Below are 16,374 nucleotides of genomic sequence, written 5' to 3' on the forward strand. Positions count from 1 at the left end.
AATCCTGTTAGAGACGAGACTGCGCAGTGAGTGTTTGAGATGTGAAGTGTGAGTTGACGTAGAGGAGGCGTTGATGGTTGTCAGATGCGGAGTTGGAAGATAAGGGAGAATGACTAAGATGAAGTGGCTGATGCCTGAGGCTTAAAGCAGCTCAGCTCAGGGATAGTCATGTGACTTTCTGCATATCAGGCTAGCGCACTGATTAGGGCCATAACCCTAGCATGCCTTCCCGAACAGGAAGCGTCGCACTTTTAAGCTGGGCTGCCGCTCCACTCGATCACTTCCATCATATAAACCATTCTCCTCGCGTTGTCAGAGCGATTCCCCGAATAGCGCCTGGAACTCGCGACAATGTAAGTGCTACGTTTAGCCTTATGACTTTCATGCATTGATTTCGCATTCGTACTAATGTTACTGCAGGCTTATCCCCAAGGAAGACCGCAAGAAGATCCACGAGTACCTCTTCCGCGGTATGTTAACGTCGACTCCCAGTCGTGCGGCTTTCGCAGCGCAAATTGTTCGCTCGAATTGAGGATGAACCCTCACTGACTTGGTGCTTCTTATTGAACAGAGGGTGTGCTCGTGGCCAAGAAGGACTTCAACCTTCCCAAGCATGGCGACATTGACACCAAGAACCTCTACGTGAGTCGGCCCCATCACCTTTGAAGAATATCGAAGATGAACAATTGTGTCTGACATATGTGTTTCTGCTACTATAGGTGATCAAGGCCTGCCAGTCCCTGAACTCCCGCGGCTATGTCAAGACCCAGTTCTCGTGGCAGTACTACTACTACACCCTCACCCCTGAGGTAGGTTTACTGTCGACCTCTGATGAGTTGAGCCGCATCTGATTTGTTTCATCCAGGGTCTTGACTACCTCCGCGAGTGGCTCCACCTTCCCGCTGAGGTTGTTCCTGCTACCCACATCAAGCAGCAGCGTTCTCACGCTCCCCCTCGCGGCATGATGGGTGGTGAGGAGCGCGAGCGTCGCCCTCGTGCCCCCCGTGAGGGTGGCTACCGTCGCCGTGAGCAGGAGTCCAAGGAGGGTGGTGCCCCCGGCGAGTTCGCCCCCAGCTTCCGCGGTGGCTTCGGCCGTGGCCGTGGTGCCCCCTCTTCGTAAAGGAAGGTTGTTCGTCTCTCGGTCATCCAAGGGTTGATGGATGCTGCAAGTGTGGCTTGAGTAGGCTCTGAAGGTCAGAAAAAGCTGCACCGCTGCTCATCCTATGAAAAAAAATTAGGACAACTCTTTCTCACTGGGAAATGAGGATTATGTACTGCCAATGCCTCTTGTTACGAACTAGCTAGGATTAATGGCAAAATCATCATGACTCGGTCCGATCAGTCTGTGCTACTTGTAGATTTGTTGATTCCGACGGCAAGATTCCAGCACTTGAATTGCACACGGGAAGTGCTCAATCGACCCTGCCTTGTTTTTATCGATATGACACTTGATCAGAGAGAACGATATGAACAGCTTGATTCTTGATATCTTACGACAAGCACGATTCCTAAGTAGAGAATCTCCTCCGGTCATACCGGATTACTGCCTGCAGAATGACTGATGCGCCTGTGGCACAGTCGTCTGCAGAGCAAAACTCCTCAGGATGATGGCTTAATCCGTCCTTGCACGGCACAAAAATCATACTCGTGGGAACCCTTTTGGAGGTAAAAACACTGTCATGCCCTGCACCGCTCATGATAGTCCGCACAAGAGACTTGGGCTCAGAGACACCAGTGTCAGCAACGACGGCTTCCGCTGATTGTTGAACACATTCAATGCAGTCCGGGTGAAATTTCACCGCTGGGGAGTCGAAATCCACGGTCCACTCCACTCGACATGGCTTTCCAATACCTTTACCTTCCTCGGCGGCGATTGCATCGAAATCCTTCCTCAATTCTGCTTCCACGATGGCGACTAATCCGGTCTCTGGCCCGCGAATGTCGAGGGAGAAGCTTACAAGCCCTGGCACGGTGTTGACGCTACCAGGCTTCGCCTCGATAATACCAACACTTGCCAAACAACCGTGAGATGACGCAACTTCCCTAGCGCGAACCATCATGCAGGCAAAAGCGTATAGGGCATCTGCCCGGTGCTGAAAGGCTGTAGTACCAGTATAGGTGTCTCTACCGATGATGTTCAGGCGGTACCAGCGGTATGCCTGGACGGCAGTGACTACACCGACACGCTGGTTGGCAGACTCGAGATGGGGTCCCTGTTCGATGTGAAGTTCGAAGTGCGCTGCCATTGGCGTCTCTTTGTACGAGCATGGGACACTCCCAAGGTAGTTGATCTTCTCCAGGGCGGATTTCATCGACTCGGGAGAGGAAGCTGCGGTGGGTAGTGAAGCCACCGTAGGAACTTCCTTGAGGTCATGGGCCCTCGAAAGAGGTATGCACTCCGCCCACACACCGGAAGAAATCATGCTAACTGGGAATCGAGCACCCTCCTCGCTGTGAAAATGTTACTATATTGTCTGCGGCAGGACTCTGCGCACGTCATTTGGAAAAGGGCTCTTACTTTGTCCAGTTGACAACGCCTATACCTCCCTCTGTCTCGATTCCCATCTCGTCAATGACCTTCAAAGCTTCAATGCCCGCGAGAATCCCGAGAATCCCGTCATATCGACCACCAGTCGGCTGAGTGTCCAGATGGCTGCCGATGAACGTGGCAGGCACATCCTTTCGACGGCCCGGGCGTACAGCGAAGATATTGCCCATCTCGTCAATGGTGATGTTGCAGTTCAGTGCCTTTGTTGTTTCAATGAACCAATCCCTCACTCTCTTGTCCTCCTCGGACAGGGCGAGACGCTGCATACCGGTATCTGTCGGTCCACTAAGCCAGACATCGGTCAGCACTGCCCCGGTTGGACTACACATGGGACCAGTGTATCATGGCGGAGCTCCGTTGTTGGCTCGCCAACCCAAGATTACGAATAGCACCGGCCCAGTTTAACAAAGAATGCGGGATGCCATGCTTACTCTCCCCATCGGATACCATAGCCCCATTGACAACTGTGATGAAGGTCTTTCGCAAGACGATCCTTGTTCGCTCGCAAAGCCGCGACCTGAGCTTCGCTCAATTCCGTGGATAACATGGCTTGGCTCCTTGAGAACGAGAAAGACGTTGAGATCGTATGAAGGCAAATTTCACGGAATGTGAAGGTACTCCTGGCCTGAAAGGTAGTCAGACAGCTGGTGAAGCTGCAATCCTAGAAATCTAAGCAAGTGCCATGACGCCTTTCAATGAAGGAACAATGGCAATTTATCTACGAGTCCTTGGTATGAAGAACGACCGCTTGATAAGGAAGCCCTGCGGAGAAAGCAGTGATAAGATGACTGCTCGAGGTGGGGTCATGCCTATCAATGCGGGTCTCAGGGATCTCATTGAGTTCAATTCTTGTCGATTGGATGGTTGCAAGCCGTCGAGAAGCGGACTTTTGCCCGTCCATCAGGATAGGCTGCTTCTCCAACTCCGAAGATTTGGGGTAGCTTTTGCGCAACTTAGGCATGCGACTGGCGGAGCCTGTCTTGGAAAGAGTAGTGAGATTCCCTCTAGATGCTTTTGATAAAGTATGAACAAACTGGCTTGAGCACGATCATAAGCAATGAGAACGGGTTTAAAGAGGGACATTTGAGGGGATATCTTAGTTGAAGACTTTAAATATGATGGGCTTCACAAGCCCATCAAGTGATACTGCCTTGATCAGTGGGAGATGGTCAACTTTGAGCATCATAAGCCCTGTTGGCATTTGGCCAAGTAGGATCCGGGTTCCTCCCCTAACTCATGGATTTCGCTTCGGTGCAGCTTATCGACATGACAAGCCACGATGATCTCGAAAACCAAGCGTCAAGAGTTGCAAGTAGGCATTGACAAAGGCAGAGTTGGAGCACGCTCGCAGTGGCTATAGCCACGGGGCTTACCAGTAAAAGGGCACGCACTTCGTATCGTTCCTGCAACGATATGAGGCATACTCTGGGCTAGAATTCTGTAAAAAAAAGGACAGGGCAATTCAAAAAGTGCGTCAATTCAAATCTGCGCAAAAATAAAAATAACAAAATCGACAGCTGTGTCGATGGAAGGTTTCCAAAGATTGAGAAGAGGAGTATGTTGGGCAAGCCACGGCCATCTCTGGTAAAAGGCAAGAAATGGGTTCTGAGCTAGCTTGTCCCACTCCTCGCAGTGGTCTCCCTTATTTAAAATATAACCCACTCTCAATTACAGAAAGGGCCTCCGTTCGAGTCCGGCTCTCTCCGTCCTTTTCGGTTCTTTGACTGACGCCGCCTACCCCGCATCCAATCCACCTGCCCGCATCTTGAAACAGTTCATTGACTTCACGATTGATTATTGTCTGTTGTCAATCGATACGATACTTCACCTATTTACCTGTATAGTCGTCTAGTTCCTCCACACCTTGTCTACATAATGTCTTCTGCTGCGTGTATATTCTGCAAAATCATCAAGGGTGAGTCCTATCTCCTGCCAGCGAGCTGTTGCGTCTCCAACTTTCGCCAGAAAAGCTTCCGTTGACGCCGTACACACCTCTGCTTGACGGCGCTAAGCTTTTTTATGAAACATAGGTGATATCCCTTCTTTCAAGCTCTTCGAGAGTGACAAGGTCTTCGCTTTTCTTGACATCCAGCCTCTCAGCCGTGGCCATGCGGTAAGTTTTGGTGCCTATATGTTGCACTGCAGCATAAACCCCCCGAGATTTCGATCCTATCCAGGCATATAATATTTCATGCAGCCGTTTTCTAAACATATTGGCGCCATGCTGTCAATGTTGAGAAAAGCATAAGTCCGCTAACAGTAATGATGAATCGTCTGTAATAGCTCGTGATCCCCAAGTTCCACGGTGCGAAGCTCACCGACATCCCCGATGAAGACCTCAAGGAAGTCCTGGTACGTGAAAGTCGAAGGAAGACGCAAGCAGAATCCCGTATCACCCGCTCTTCTATAACCTTTGCACATCCCTGAGGACCTTGGGGGATAAGGTCCACGGACTCTGAACTTTGTCCCTCGCAGGTTACAGGGTCCCTACCTAATCCTATTCTCATTATCTAGGAGAAGGCTGACAACTGTTATCTCCAATATAGCCCGTGGCCAAGCAGATTGCCAAAGCAAGCGGCGCAGAAGATTTCAACATCCTGCAGAACAACGGCCGCATTGCTCACCAAGTTGTCGACCATGTAAGAGACTGTTCCTGGGCGTGTATAATGAAAACATAGCGCTAACTCTTGCTTTTCTATCTGATTAGGTCCACTTCCACATGGTACGTCTTTAGGGTTCCTCCTGGGGTAGGTTGATATGGTGCTAACTTGCGGATTTACAGATTCCCAAGCCAAATGAGACAGAGGGTCTTGGTATCGGATGGCCTTCCCAGCCTACCGACATGGATAAGCTCAAGGCTCTGCATGAGGAAATCAAGTCCAAGATGTAAAACGACGCTTTCACTCCAAAAGTCGCTGTACTTGGCTCAATACGTGAAGTTAGCGTGGTCCTTCAGTTCCTGTCGAGAATGGATTGTGTCAGAATCAATGCCAATTTCAAATTCTCTCTTACACCATTCAGTAAGAAAGTCAAGACCGTGTATACGGGATTGATGCCTTAGTATAGACTGCGATGCTCTATATATACATACTGTCGTCCAGTACAAACGTCATGACCCTTTTTTTGAGCCCGTCGATGTCCAAAAGGTGAGGATAAGTCAGGCCTATAGTACTCAGTCTCATCAACTCCTAACATTCCGGATTATTGGCTGCTGGCCGCATTCCCCTTCGACTTGCTCTCCGCTGAATAGAAGTCGATTTTACCATTACCTTGGATCACATTCAAGCGATCGTACAGGGATCTGGCACGTACGTAAGGATCAAGCTGCCAGTATTGCACCCTCAACCGCTCAATGAGGTCCTTTCTCTTGTCCTTAGCTGTTGCCACAGCATCCTTGTCTGCCTTAGAGCTGGCCGAGATCCATGAAATGGTGGCATCTTGGAGTTCTTTCGCGAGTTCACGTCGCTCTGCTAGCAGCTGGTCTCGTTTGGCAGTGTCTTCCATGGTCTTATTTTCGTCCGGTTCGCATTCCACGTACTTGTACTCCCAGTTCTCATCACCCTCAAGCTCCTTCATGATGCGATCTCGAGGAATGAACTCCTCTAGATCCTTGACATTCTTAGTGAACTGGATCTTGGCAGCAACGACCGGATCAAGCCATCCTTTGATGATGTTCCAGATGCCTGTGCAAAATGGTTTCAGTACATACGGCTTTCAATTTAAGTCGAAAACTAACCCGAGAAGATCCAAGGCGCCTTGTGAATGAGCACCACCCCTAAAGATTCAGGATAGTTGGCCTCGAAGCACTTGATCATGAATTTGACCGGAGAGTAGTCCTGCCGAGGTCAGTGAACGTATATGACAATAGAAGATCGTGGGCATACCATATTCGCCAATGAGAAGTCAGTCATATCGAAAATGATACACTAGAATGTGTCAGGTGCATCTCTGCGGCTTTTGCCTGGAATTTGAGACTCACAGCTGTTTCGACGGGAGGCGCAAGCAACATGCGCGCCGATTCAATCGTGTAAACAGTGAAGCGGTCCAAGGCCTCTTGACTTTGATCACCAGCCTTATGCAGGCGCACCCTGACGACGCAAATTGGCCGGCCTGATTTGTCGACACCGTGGAGGAAACTCTTTCCCAAGCGCATTTGCATCAAGAAATCTTCACCGGCTTTCTTTTCAGTAGGATCGGAACTCTGCGACTGTTTGAGAGCATGCTGCTCGCCATTCTTCATGATATCGTCATCCACCTTAACATCCATCAACCTCCAGCGGATAGTAGAGATAAACATGACGAGAGCTTTTTTGACATCCCACTTGCGCGCCCGCAGGAAGCGTAAAAGCAGAGAATCGGGATTATCTTGCTTGACCATACTCCAGAACGTCGTCCGAATCTCCTCCGGCGACATGTCAACCAGAGCTTGCTGGAACTCCTTCGACTGTCCATACTTATCGTCCCCATCAGTGATATTGATAGACGCGAGGTTATTTGTGATTCCGTTTGCTGATTTCTCGCTCGCGGCGCCATCTTCATTATCCTTGCTTTTGCCGAACAGTCCGAATCGGCGTTTGGACTCTTTCTTGTTCTCCTTCGCCGGGCTGGCCGGCGCTTCCTCAGTTGACTCCAGCCCATCAAGTTTGACGCCAAAGACCTTCAGGAGCAGCACCCAGAATTCCTGCAGTTTTGCTTCCTGCTCTGCCGTGAGATTCCCCACGGTTCCGGGAGGCAATTCGGTAGGCATTGTTTTAAGAGTATCGATGACACCGAGGAATGGGTCCTGTTGAGGCTGGGAATTCTGCGAAAATGATCGAGAAGGTGCGTCGTTCTTGGGATGAAAGCGTTTATCCTGTAACCAAACTCCTCCGCAAATGACAGCGAGAGCGAATGTGACGGTCCAAAATGATGAAGCCTTCCTCGGAGGGTTGTTCCGCGATGGTGGTACAGTAAAGATCGATCGTCCAGCTAAGGAGCCTGAAGGTGAACAAGGCTTCGATACGCCTCCAACGGGTAGTAATAATGGCAGGGAGTATGAGCGGAAATGAACGGAGTTGGCCGAAGAAAGGAGTAGACGGCGTCGAATAGACGAACAAGCATGCATGTGCTGAGAAATTAATGAGGAGGGCCCAGACGGGGTTCCGTTGTGAAGACTATGATGTTGTTGGTTGCTCCTCTCCTCATTTCATGCCAGACGGGGCAAGGGCACACGAGGATGGGAAATTCGATAACTAGTTATTATTAGTATTATTAGATAGTAGTGGTTCTACCTTGGCAGCCTAAACGGATTTATATCATCATCGCTCTGTGGATAAAACGGACCCTCGGGGCGCCTCAATTTCCGATCCAGTCGCAAACTGTAAAGCGGGGGATCAACAACGCGGCGCCCACTGTTTAATTAACGAGGCAGAAACACTCGATACATACTACCGATCTGATTTAGGGTCTCCGCAAATTCATTTCTATTCCGATCATTTACAACCCAAATTGATATCCTCCGCTGAGCTGCCCAACTATCTTTGCTGGCTAGGCCCAATTCATCACGTGTTGTGATTGTTTATCGTTGGTCCCGCAACAACATAGGCTTCGTACTCAGATTTCTGGTCAGCTTGCCTCAAACTTCGGGAAATCGCGAGAATCTATGATGGACACTGCTCTCCCCCGGTCATCCTCGCGCCCGCGACCTTCGTCCAGGCCCACGACTCCTCTGAGGCCCAATTCTCGATCGTCAATCCGCGAGGCCCATGGTTATGGGACGAGTATCAGCAATGCTGGCTACACACAACCTGCAATCAATGCCCTCGAGCCGCAGTTTGCAGAACTCGCAGATTCTATGGCAGATCTTGAGGCGAATTTCATGCACCTTCAGTTGATGCATGAGAGTTTGACTCGTTTCAGCGAGAGCTTTGCCAGCTTTCTTTATGGTTTAAATATGAATGCGTTCTGTGTGGACTTTCCGGAGGTATGTCCGATTAAGCATTACCTCTCAATTAGACTCTTGCTCACTAAGAACAAGGCACCAATAGCAGATTCATTCCGGAGGGCTAAACAAGCTGAAGCTCAAAAAGGTACTCTCAAGCACATTTGACCAAATCAATATGACCAAATCTACTCACTAAGGTTACAGAAGCTGAAGCTGAAGAAGTTCGACGAGTTGTTGATGCTGAGACAACATTCATGTGAGTTACTACTAAGTCATAGCAGCATTGCGCATTGAAGGTTCATTCTGACCACGATCCGGGGCCACAGGACGACAGATACCTCGTTCGTTGAGAATCCTCCTAGCACGGTTTCCTCAAAGCCCACATCCAAATCCACCATCCCTTCTCGAGGAGCTACTCGGGGGTCTTCGACGCGCGGATCGACACGCGGTCGCTATACAACGAGAGGGACTAATCGGGCTCGGCCCAGCGCATTGCCTCGAGGTAGAGGTGTTCGGTGAGCGCCGTTTTCGGAACCGGAATGTTACAACCGGATATCCTAGTATACAGCTGTTCTCATGCGAACTTTCCTCACCGGTAAATTCAAGATAAGGAAGATTGACAGCACTGCTGGAGACCAAGAAGCAGAGGTCTGACGGAGAAGCGCTGATCCAGCCCAATGGTGCGAGGCATAGCTATACTAGATCAAGCAGAACGCCTCATAATTCATTGGGCTGCTTCGCTAGCATGCAACTGCCTCAATTCGAACCTTAGCCAATCTCTTCATGGACTACTTTCGTTGAGATGGATCTCTAACTTGCCATTGCCACTCAAGCCAGACTTGTGACGGGACAATGCGAACTAAAACTATCTGTAAAATAATGGCCTACACAATTCTTAGTTCTATTTCATGAGCGCAATATAAAACACTGCAAGAACACCTTACTTTTAAATATCTCCCCAAAAGGCGGCGTATCCCCTGGGGTTGCGGATCCCCAGCAGTACGTAGTCCCGGTTTCTTATCGCTCCGAGCGGCGGACCCTGAGGAGAAAAAGATCTCTGGACTCTCATGAGCCTTAAACCAACATCAAGCCGTCCACACAGCTTCTGTGGCGTCACATAGTTTCAGCTCAATAATCTTGAATCGGCACCTATTATTTTAACAAATTTAGTCATCTGCAGTTCAAGCTTCACTTTTTATCAAGTGTTGTTGTGGGTATATCACACTCTTCTCAGGTCGCTTCGGCGCCGATCCGGCACGGAACACTTAGTGGTAGCAGGGGACACTGAGATTCACCGCAGCCATCAATAGACTCCAGCTTGTTGGGGCAACACAACACTGAAAATTTCTATTGTTGATTGAGAGGCTGGCCTCTGAAAGCTTCACAATGGGAATGTGAACCCATACAGGGTCTTTGACGACATCCATTCATGAATGCTTTGCATTCATCTGCACTTGACTTGAGCTTATTGTCCTTCCTCGGCCTCAAGAGCCAAGGTATCTGTTGCTAGACGCCTTTCTTGGTCGTCTTATATATTCTAAAGCTTTTCCTTTCAGACTCTTAACCCTTTTTTTTAATTCTTCACCTGATCTTTCCTTTCAACAACATCCTTGGAACGGCTGCTTCTCGTGCTATCACATTCGTCACCATGGCTAGCATTGCTTCAGCGTCCCTTCTCTCGGAGGCTGAGTTCGGTTGCGGTAAGGAGGCATCATCACGATACCCTAGTCTCTATAGATCTTCAAACTGACTTGCAGATAGAACATCTCGCCGCGATACTGACTCAGAGTGGGAACACTGCCAATCAGTTCAAGGTCTCATTCCAGAGAACTCACGATGCTCTGGCTCCTAGACCTTTGCCGGCGAAAAATTTCCCGAAGCAAAAGGGAGACCTGCGTCCTGCTTCTCTGCTAAGGCCAAAATACACTTGCTTGACTTGCTCTGAAGTGTGTGCCCCTGCCAACAGACAAGCTCATACGAAAGAGACTGGACATCAGTTCTGTAAGTCAATCTAGTGCGAATCTACAGTAGAAGGTAGCTGACACCCGCAGACATGGAATCAAGGGGACGTATGCTGTTCTGCCAAGGTTGCGGTGACTTCGTCTATGATCATTACTTGGAACGTCTTCGGTCGTCCTCTCCACATGAAATGCTCCCAGGTTCGCATCCCGTCTATCTTGATTTCATTCAACCCGCTAAAGTCCAACAGAATCTAAGAAACGTAGATTAAGCGAAAGTTCTTCGGATGAACAGTATGTCAGGACCAACGCCAACAAGCGCGCTTGTGGAAAGCAGGGCGTCAGAGGTCTGTACAATCTCGGACAAACATGTTATCTCAACGTCATCCTGCAGACTTTACTGCATGATCCCATCTTGAATGCCTATTTCTTGGGAAATGGCCATCAGTCACACGATTGTGCTGTCCCAGATTGCATAGGCTGCGCAGTTGCAGAGGCATTTGCCGACTTCAACAGCAGCGATAAAGTAGAAGGCTTTGCAGCATTGAATCTTCTTCTAGCATCGTGGCGTGCAAGTCCTGTAGGTGGTTTTTTGACCGGTTGCTGGCACATTAAAAGATACTGACTCTTCGTAGACTTTGGCAGGTTACCACCAGCAGGACGCACACGAGTACTACCAATTCCTCGTCGACAAGCTACATGCGAGCACTGAAGGACACGTGGATGATCACGACCAAGGGTGTTCTTGCTTTTTTCACCAAACATTTTACGGCAAGCTTCGCAGTAGAGTGATGTGTGATAATTGCGCCAACATTACAACAACGGAAGATCCTATAGTCGATCTGAGTCTGGACGTTCAGGTACAGGCGAAGAAACGGGCCATGGGCGGTGGTGTCGGGCCCTCAGCGACACCAACACTAAATGGTTGCCTTGAAAGCTTTACATCACCAGAAAAGCTCATGGCAGGTGTCTACAATTGCAGTGAGTGCGGCGGTACGCCTCAGAAAGCAGTAAAGCAGTTGCGAATTAAGAAATTGCCGGCGATTCTCTGCATGCAGCTGAAGGTGTGTCTCTCGTCTCTGACGACCGGGTGGATCTGGCTAACATGATATTCAGCGCTTCGAGCATAGCTCAGCAGTGTCCGAGAAAGTGGAAGGCAGGGTCGACTTCCCTTTGTCGATCAACATGCTCCCATATACGACACATTGGAACAGCGAGAATGAAGACAAATCCAAATACATCTATGATCTTTCTTCTGCAGTCGTCCACAAAGGCAAATTGGACGCTGGACACTACTACGTCTACTGCAAGCAGGGTGACCAGGTTTGTCTATCCGTTATTTAATGGCTTATGCCTCGTGTGTGCTCTCAGGAGACAACACACGACATTGTTGACATGACTAATTCTTCTTTTGACAGTGGGTACTGTTCAACGATGATCAGGTCACTGTGGCCACCGAGGCTGAAGTCCTCAACGCCGATGCGTATCTCTTGTTTTACAATTTACGATTGTTAGCTGCTCCTTTGCGGTAGCTCGTCGCATTGCCTCGGCACCCTTCAATCCTCAATAGAGAGGCAATCATCTTTGTTCTTCCCATACTGGCTCTAGCGGACAGGAGTTCGTGGCATCGGAGTTCAATTCGCGGGTCTTATTTGCATTCCACTCGGGAGGGCCTCAAGGTTCTGTATTTCATTGCACCTGTGTCATTAGGCAATCAGTTAGAATACCGGGCTAAACTGGTCGCGTAAGGCATGGCTTGGTGATTGGTAGAAGTTAACTCCGTCAGTTTTTTCCATCATACGTCCTACGAAGTAGGAATGCTACGTTGAGGGCTGAAATCCGACAGTTTCAGTAGCGGACACTGGACAACCCGTGTTTTTACGAGGAGCAACATTGGTGGCCAGATGGTAAAGACCCAGAATCCCAGCTGCACTATGTGGTATGTTTCTCGAGTCGTAGAATGTAAAGATGAAGTGAACGATGCCGCACCGGAGGGCTAGACGAGAGGGAAATTTCCACTGTTGCAACCGGCCACTACGTCCGTAAGTAGTCTTACTAGACATGGTCGTCTACAGGTGGCATTGACCCAATTGCAGTCGCATCTGTCGCATTCACCACACTGTTTCGCTATGGCGGCCTCGGGGTGTAGGTAAAGTAACGTGGAAAGGAAGGGAGAAAGATCCTCATTAATTCAATTTAAGAAAAAATTGAATTGGAAAGATAAAGGCTTCGACATGACACCTTTTGGATTGTCCACACCGGCATTTCCTCTTCCTCTTTCCTATTTTCCCCCATTGGAATTCAAGCGGATATATCCTTTTTGATTTTCCTCCATGGTAGCTACCGAGCGCCGAGCACGTAACGATTCGTCGTGAACAGGAAATGGATCGAGAAAAATAGATTTAACGGTACTGGATGATAGAGATGAGTTTGTTAGTGATCCGCTCTTCTTCTGCCAACCAGTTCTCCGAGTGTGTCGTCGGGTTGACCCTGGCCATGGTGTTCCGACTCTAAGGCGTTTGTGGGAACCAACCTTGTAGAAACCGATGTCCTGAGCCTTCTCACGGAAGCACTGTCTGCAGATGTCCATCTATAGCCATTATCAGTCGCATATCCAAACGCGGGTTGTTCTTCATATCTGGCTCGTTTCCATACCCCGTACTTGCGGATGAGACCAGCGCGGTGGGCGCAAACACGGCTGTTTCGACGCAAAATATCTGATTAGCCATTCCTGCTCGCAATCCATAGAATCTCGACATATCCTCCTGGTATCGCCTAGGGAATCTCGTTCACACACCATTCACGGGAACCCTTGCCGAACCTATCGAGGAAAAAAAGGTAACAAATTAGCCAAATCGTATCGACGCATTCCAGAATTGAAGAATATCCTTACTTGCGGGGCCGGCTGTACCAAACGGACTCGTGAGTCATCTTGTATCTGAGACGAGGAAAACCTGAGGGTTGACGGTGTTTGGCAGGTGGTTTGTCGTCGCTGGGCGTTGAGGATAAAAGATATTAGGGTTGAAAATGCGTTGTGTGCCTCTGTTCCACTGCCGGGCTCGGGCCATCTCGCTTGAGAGGAGCTAAGCCGTTTTGGGCTGCATTAGGCTATGGCGTTCATGTGATTTCGAGGCTGGTCTTTTAGGTTTAGCGCCCCGCCTCCAGATCGACGGTGTTTTGTTTCTCCGCAGTGCCTGGATATCAGAGCACAGGACTGAGATACGTATGACCTTATCCGTGTATTAGGTCGAGGATATTTTTAAAGCCACCTTTCTTTATTACTGCGCGATCGATACTTGGAATGAAGATGATACTGCCAAATCTGGGCAAATAGAACAACTGACATAACTTCTAGGCTAATACGTCCAATTGCATGTGCATATCTCAAGCCAAAGTGGATGAGCTTTCAATCCCCGAATTGTCACACGCTCCTAACTACCTCCACAGAGGAAGGGCACCCTAGGGCAAGGCACTTCTATATTGTCACTAGCACGAGCTAGATCATTGAGCTGAATTTAGCCTACAAAACGAAAAGCTTATGAAAGTCCGGCAAGTGAAGCAGTGCTGGCACCGTGGTAAAAGTCGATCTAAAGTTGAGTCTGTAGGTCATTTCAACAGTGATATGTGACACACAGACAGCTTTGTCTCTGTCTCTGGCTGGTGAACAATGGTCCTACGGAGAGAAGGTACTCGCAGCACTCGAAGCAGAAGCAAGGACATGCGTCAACACGTGGTGGACTTGGACATTGGCTTATTACGGGACTATACAACCAAACCGGCCGCATAGAGCGAGTCTCACTATTCTGCGTTTTGCTCGTCCTCACGCAGCGTTCGAAAATATGTCTTCTGTTCACTTCAGCCGCGATCACAGCTTGTCTAGTCTTGTGGTCGTGTGCGCGACCAACAGGTGTCTTTACCCGCCAGAGGTGGACGAGGAAATGAGGACGTCCTGATATGACTATGGAATGCGCACTTTTTTCGAGACTTGGTTGCAAGAGGCGTACCGGTTGTAACTCAATGCAGGCGAGGATTGATGGTTCTATTAGCGAATGGTCTCAGACTCATGGGGAGTTACCTATGAGGAATAAGCCGAGGACTGGTACGACAATCCGACATTCGTTCGGTTTCAGGGCCCGGGATTACCCGCATCATATACGGAGTAGTATCCGATAAATTCCTTCCGCAGAATGATCTCAAGTCAGCAGAAACCACTGACTCAGTGCTGAGTATTGGAACAGCCAGGTAGCTGTTCCAATACTACATAGTACTTTCAACCGAAACTCCTCAAGCTGTCAGACCAGAAGCCCCCAAGTTGCAATTCTTAGAAATGATTGGCTGGATTTTGCTCGGCTGGCCTCGCACTATTGGCACATCCATTCAATGACTCGCGATTCGCGGGCCATCTTTTGGAATCCCCTGATATTTCCTTAGCAATGTGCCGATTTTCCGATGTGACAGGGATCAATTGCTGCGCAGTGTTTATGGAGCTACATAGTGCTACTTAAATAATGGATCTGCTGATGACTCTAACGGTGTCGGGCTTAGGGCGTGCTAATGTGCCGGTCTTCGCATATGATTCATGCCCTTGTGTTGAAGGATTTATGCATCAGGCCAAGTCTTTTGCAAACTGCAATACCCTATGCCTCCGAGAAAGATATCATGAAATATTCGACAGTGTATGTACTCAGTACTGTATCCCGAACCTGATGACTGCACTATATCAGTAGACATCATTTTGAGATAGGTCCATGTACCTCTTTCATGTCTTTTTGGACTACATCTAGACATTTACAGACTACTCTGTACTTTGATTCTGTATGGGAACCTAAAAGTCCCCGAGTCCCCGAGTCCCAGCGGGCGATCTCAATTACTGATTGATATTAGTCTTACCTGTCACCATGGGACGATTCACGAGGGCCTGCCTGCATTATTCTAGCGCTGTCCATGTGCCGCTATGATTTGATGCTCAGCTGTACCGCGTCGGTACCACCTAGGTACTTTGGGAGCTTCGGCCCTTACTTCAGCTGTTGCGCGTGAATCGATAGAGATTGAATGAGTTTCCGGGGTACCGCGACACGTTGATAAATATACAGGTGGAAAGGATCGATGACCAAGAGTCCAGAGCTCTACCAGACTCATACGAAGCAGCCAACATGTCGCTGTGGTATCTCGGCCGTAAACAAGAGGCTAGAGATCGCATACTCCGCACAAACAGCCGAAGTTCTCGACGACAGTGTTAAAATCTGACGGGAAAAGAAGGTTGACCAGATGGCTCAGAGCTTCCAAAGTCTCTAGTCCGTGTTGTGAGTCACACCACTTTTACAAAAGTAGTATGGGACACAGGCATCCATTGGAAAGATCGAGAAGCACACCAGGTCAGCAGGACCCGTGTCTCCGTCATCCTCATCAATCCCAGAAGACGGGTCGTGCCTTCAGGGATGTTTGTGCGTGCGTATAGAATGAATAATCTGCCCGTTGCACCTCAAGGATCGGCTGTCCAGGACGCTGAGAACTTTATTTCTGAGAGAGACTGGAACTGGGAGTTCGTAGTTTGTACTTACGGAAGCTCGCGGATGGCGGATGCAGGCCGCTTCCTCAGTCCGTTCTTATCAGCCAATCATGCCAAGAGCAGATCGGCGGCTGGCTTGGGCTGTCAGACGAGTTGGCCTAGTCAAGGTAATTATTAAGGTACCTAGGTATTCAGGGAACTGGTACGGAGTACTACCACGAGAAATTCACTCAACTTACCTGCAGGGCTGGCACAGGCAGTCTGGAAATTCGAATTACTGATGCAGCAATCTTATTAATTAGTGATGTCGTGTCACCGACATTAGCCAACGTGCTAAGTGTCCCGCTTGGCGGGGTTTCTGTCCGACGGAACAGATGATGAAGGGAATCAGAAATAATAGGTAATACTCCGTACCTTACGATGATTCCATTGCAGC

General features: G+C 49.1%; 4 protein-coding genes across 4 annotated transcripts; 2 read left to right on the plus strand and 2 right to left on the minus strand.

The window, feature by feature from the left end:
• Positions 1-221: 221 nt before the first annotated feature.
• CDV56_107322 (40S ribosomal protein eS10) lies at positions 222-1,120 on the plus strand (the record flags this gene model as incomplete). The annotated part of the gene is made up of 5 exons (XM_026760941.1): positions 222-364; positions 421-470; positions 572-642; positions 720-809; positions 866-1,120. The coding sequence occupies 5 exons, from the start codon at positions 222-224 to the stop codon at positions 1,118-1,120; spliced, it is 609 nt and encodes a 202-aa protein (XP_026615302.1).
• A 388-nt stretch (positions 1,121-1,508) lies between these two features.
• Positions 1,509-3,095, minus strand: CDV56_107389 (M20 family metallo-hydrolase; the record flags this gene model as incomplete). The annotated part of the gene is made up of 3 exons (XM_026761008.1): positions 1,509-2,451; positions 2,519-2,869; positions 2,980-3,095. 3 exons carry the CDS (start codon positions 3,093-3,095, stop codon positions 1,509-1,511), a joined length of 1,410 nt encoding a protein of 469 aa, XP_026615303.1.
• Positions 3,096-4,423: 1,328 nt separating this feature from the next.
• On the plus strand, positions 4,424-5,438 carry HNT1 (HIT family protein; the record flags this gene model as incomplete). Its single annotated transcript, XM_026761132.1, has 6 exons — positions 4,424-4,463; positions 4,579-4,661; positions 4,832-4,900; positions 5,095-5,187; positions 5,256-5,270; positions 5,331-5,438. The coding sequence occupies 6 exons, from the start codon at positions 4,424-4,426 to the stop codon at positions 5,436-5,438; spliced, it is 408 nt and encodes a 135-aa protein (XP_026615304.1).
• Positions 5,439-5,749: 311 nt separating this feature from the next.
• CDV56_107572 (CRAL-TRIO domain-containing protein) lies at positions 5,750-7,295 on the minus strand (the record flags this gene model as incomplete). Its single annotated transcript, XM_026761191.1, has 4 exons — positions 5,750-6,231; positions 6,285-6,384; positions 6,433-6,474; positions 6,528-7,295. 4 exons carry the CDS (start codon positions 7,293-7,295, stop codon positions 5,750-5,752), a joined length of 1,392 nt encoding a protein of 463 aa, XP_026615305.1.
• Positions 7,296-16,374: the final 9,079 nt, after the last annotated feature.

The sequence above is a fragment of the Aspergillus thermomutatus genome (assembly GCF_002237265.1).
Source record: "Aspergillus thermomutatus strain HMR AF 39 chromosome Unknown NODE_70, whole genome shotgun sequence".
Taxonomy (NCBI): Eukaryota; Fungi; Ascomycota; class Eurotiomycetes; order Eurotiales; family Aspergillaceae; genus Aspergillus; species Aspergillus thermomutatus.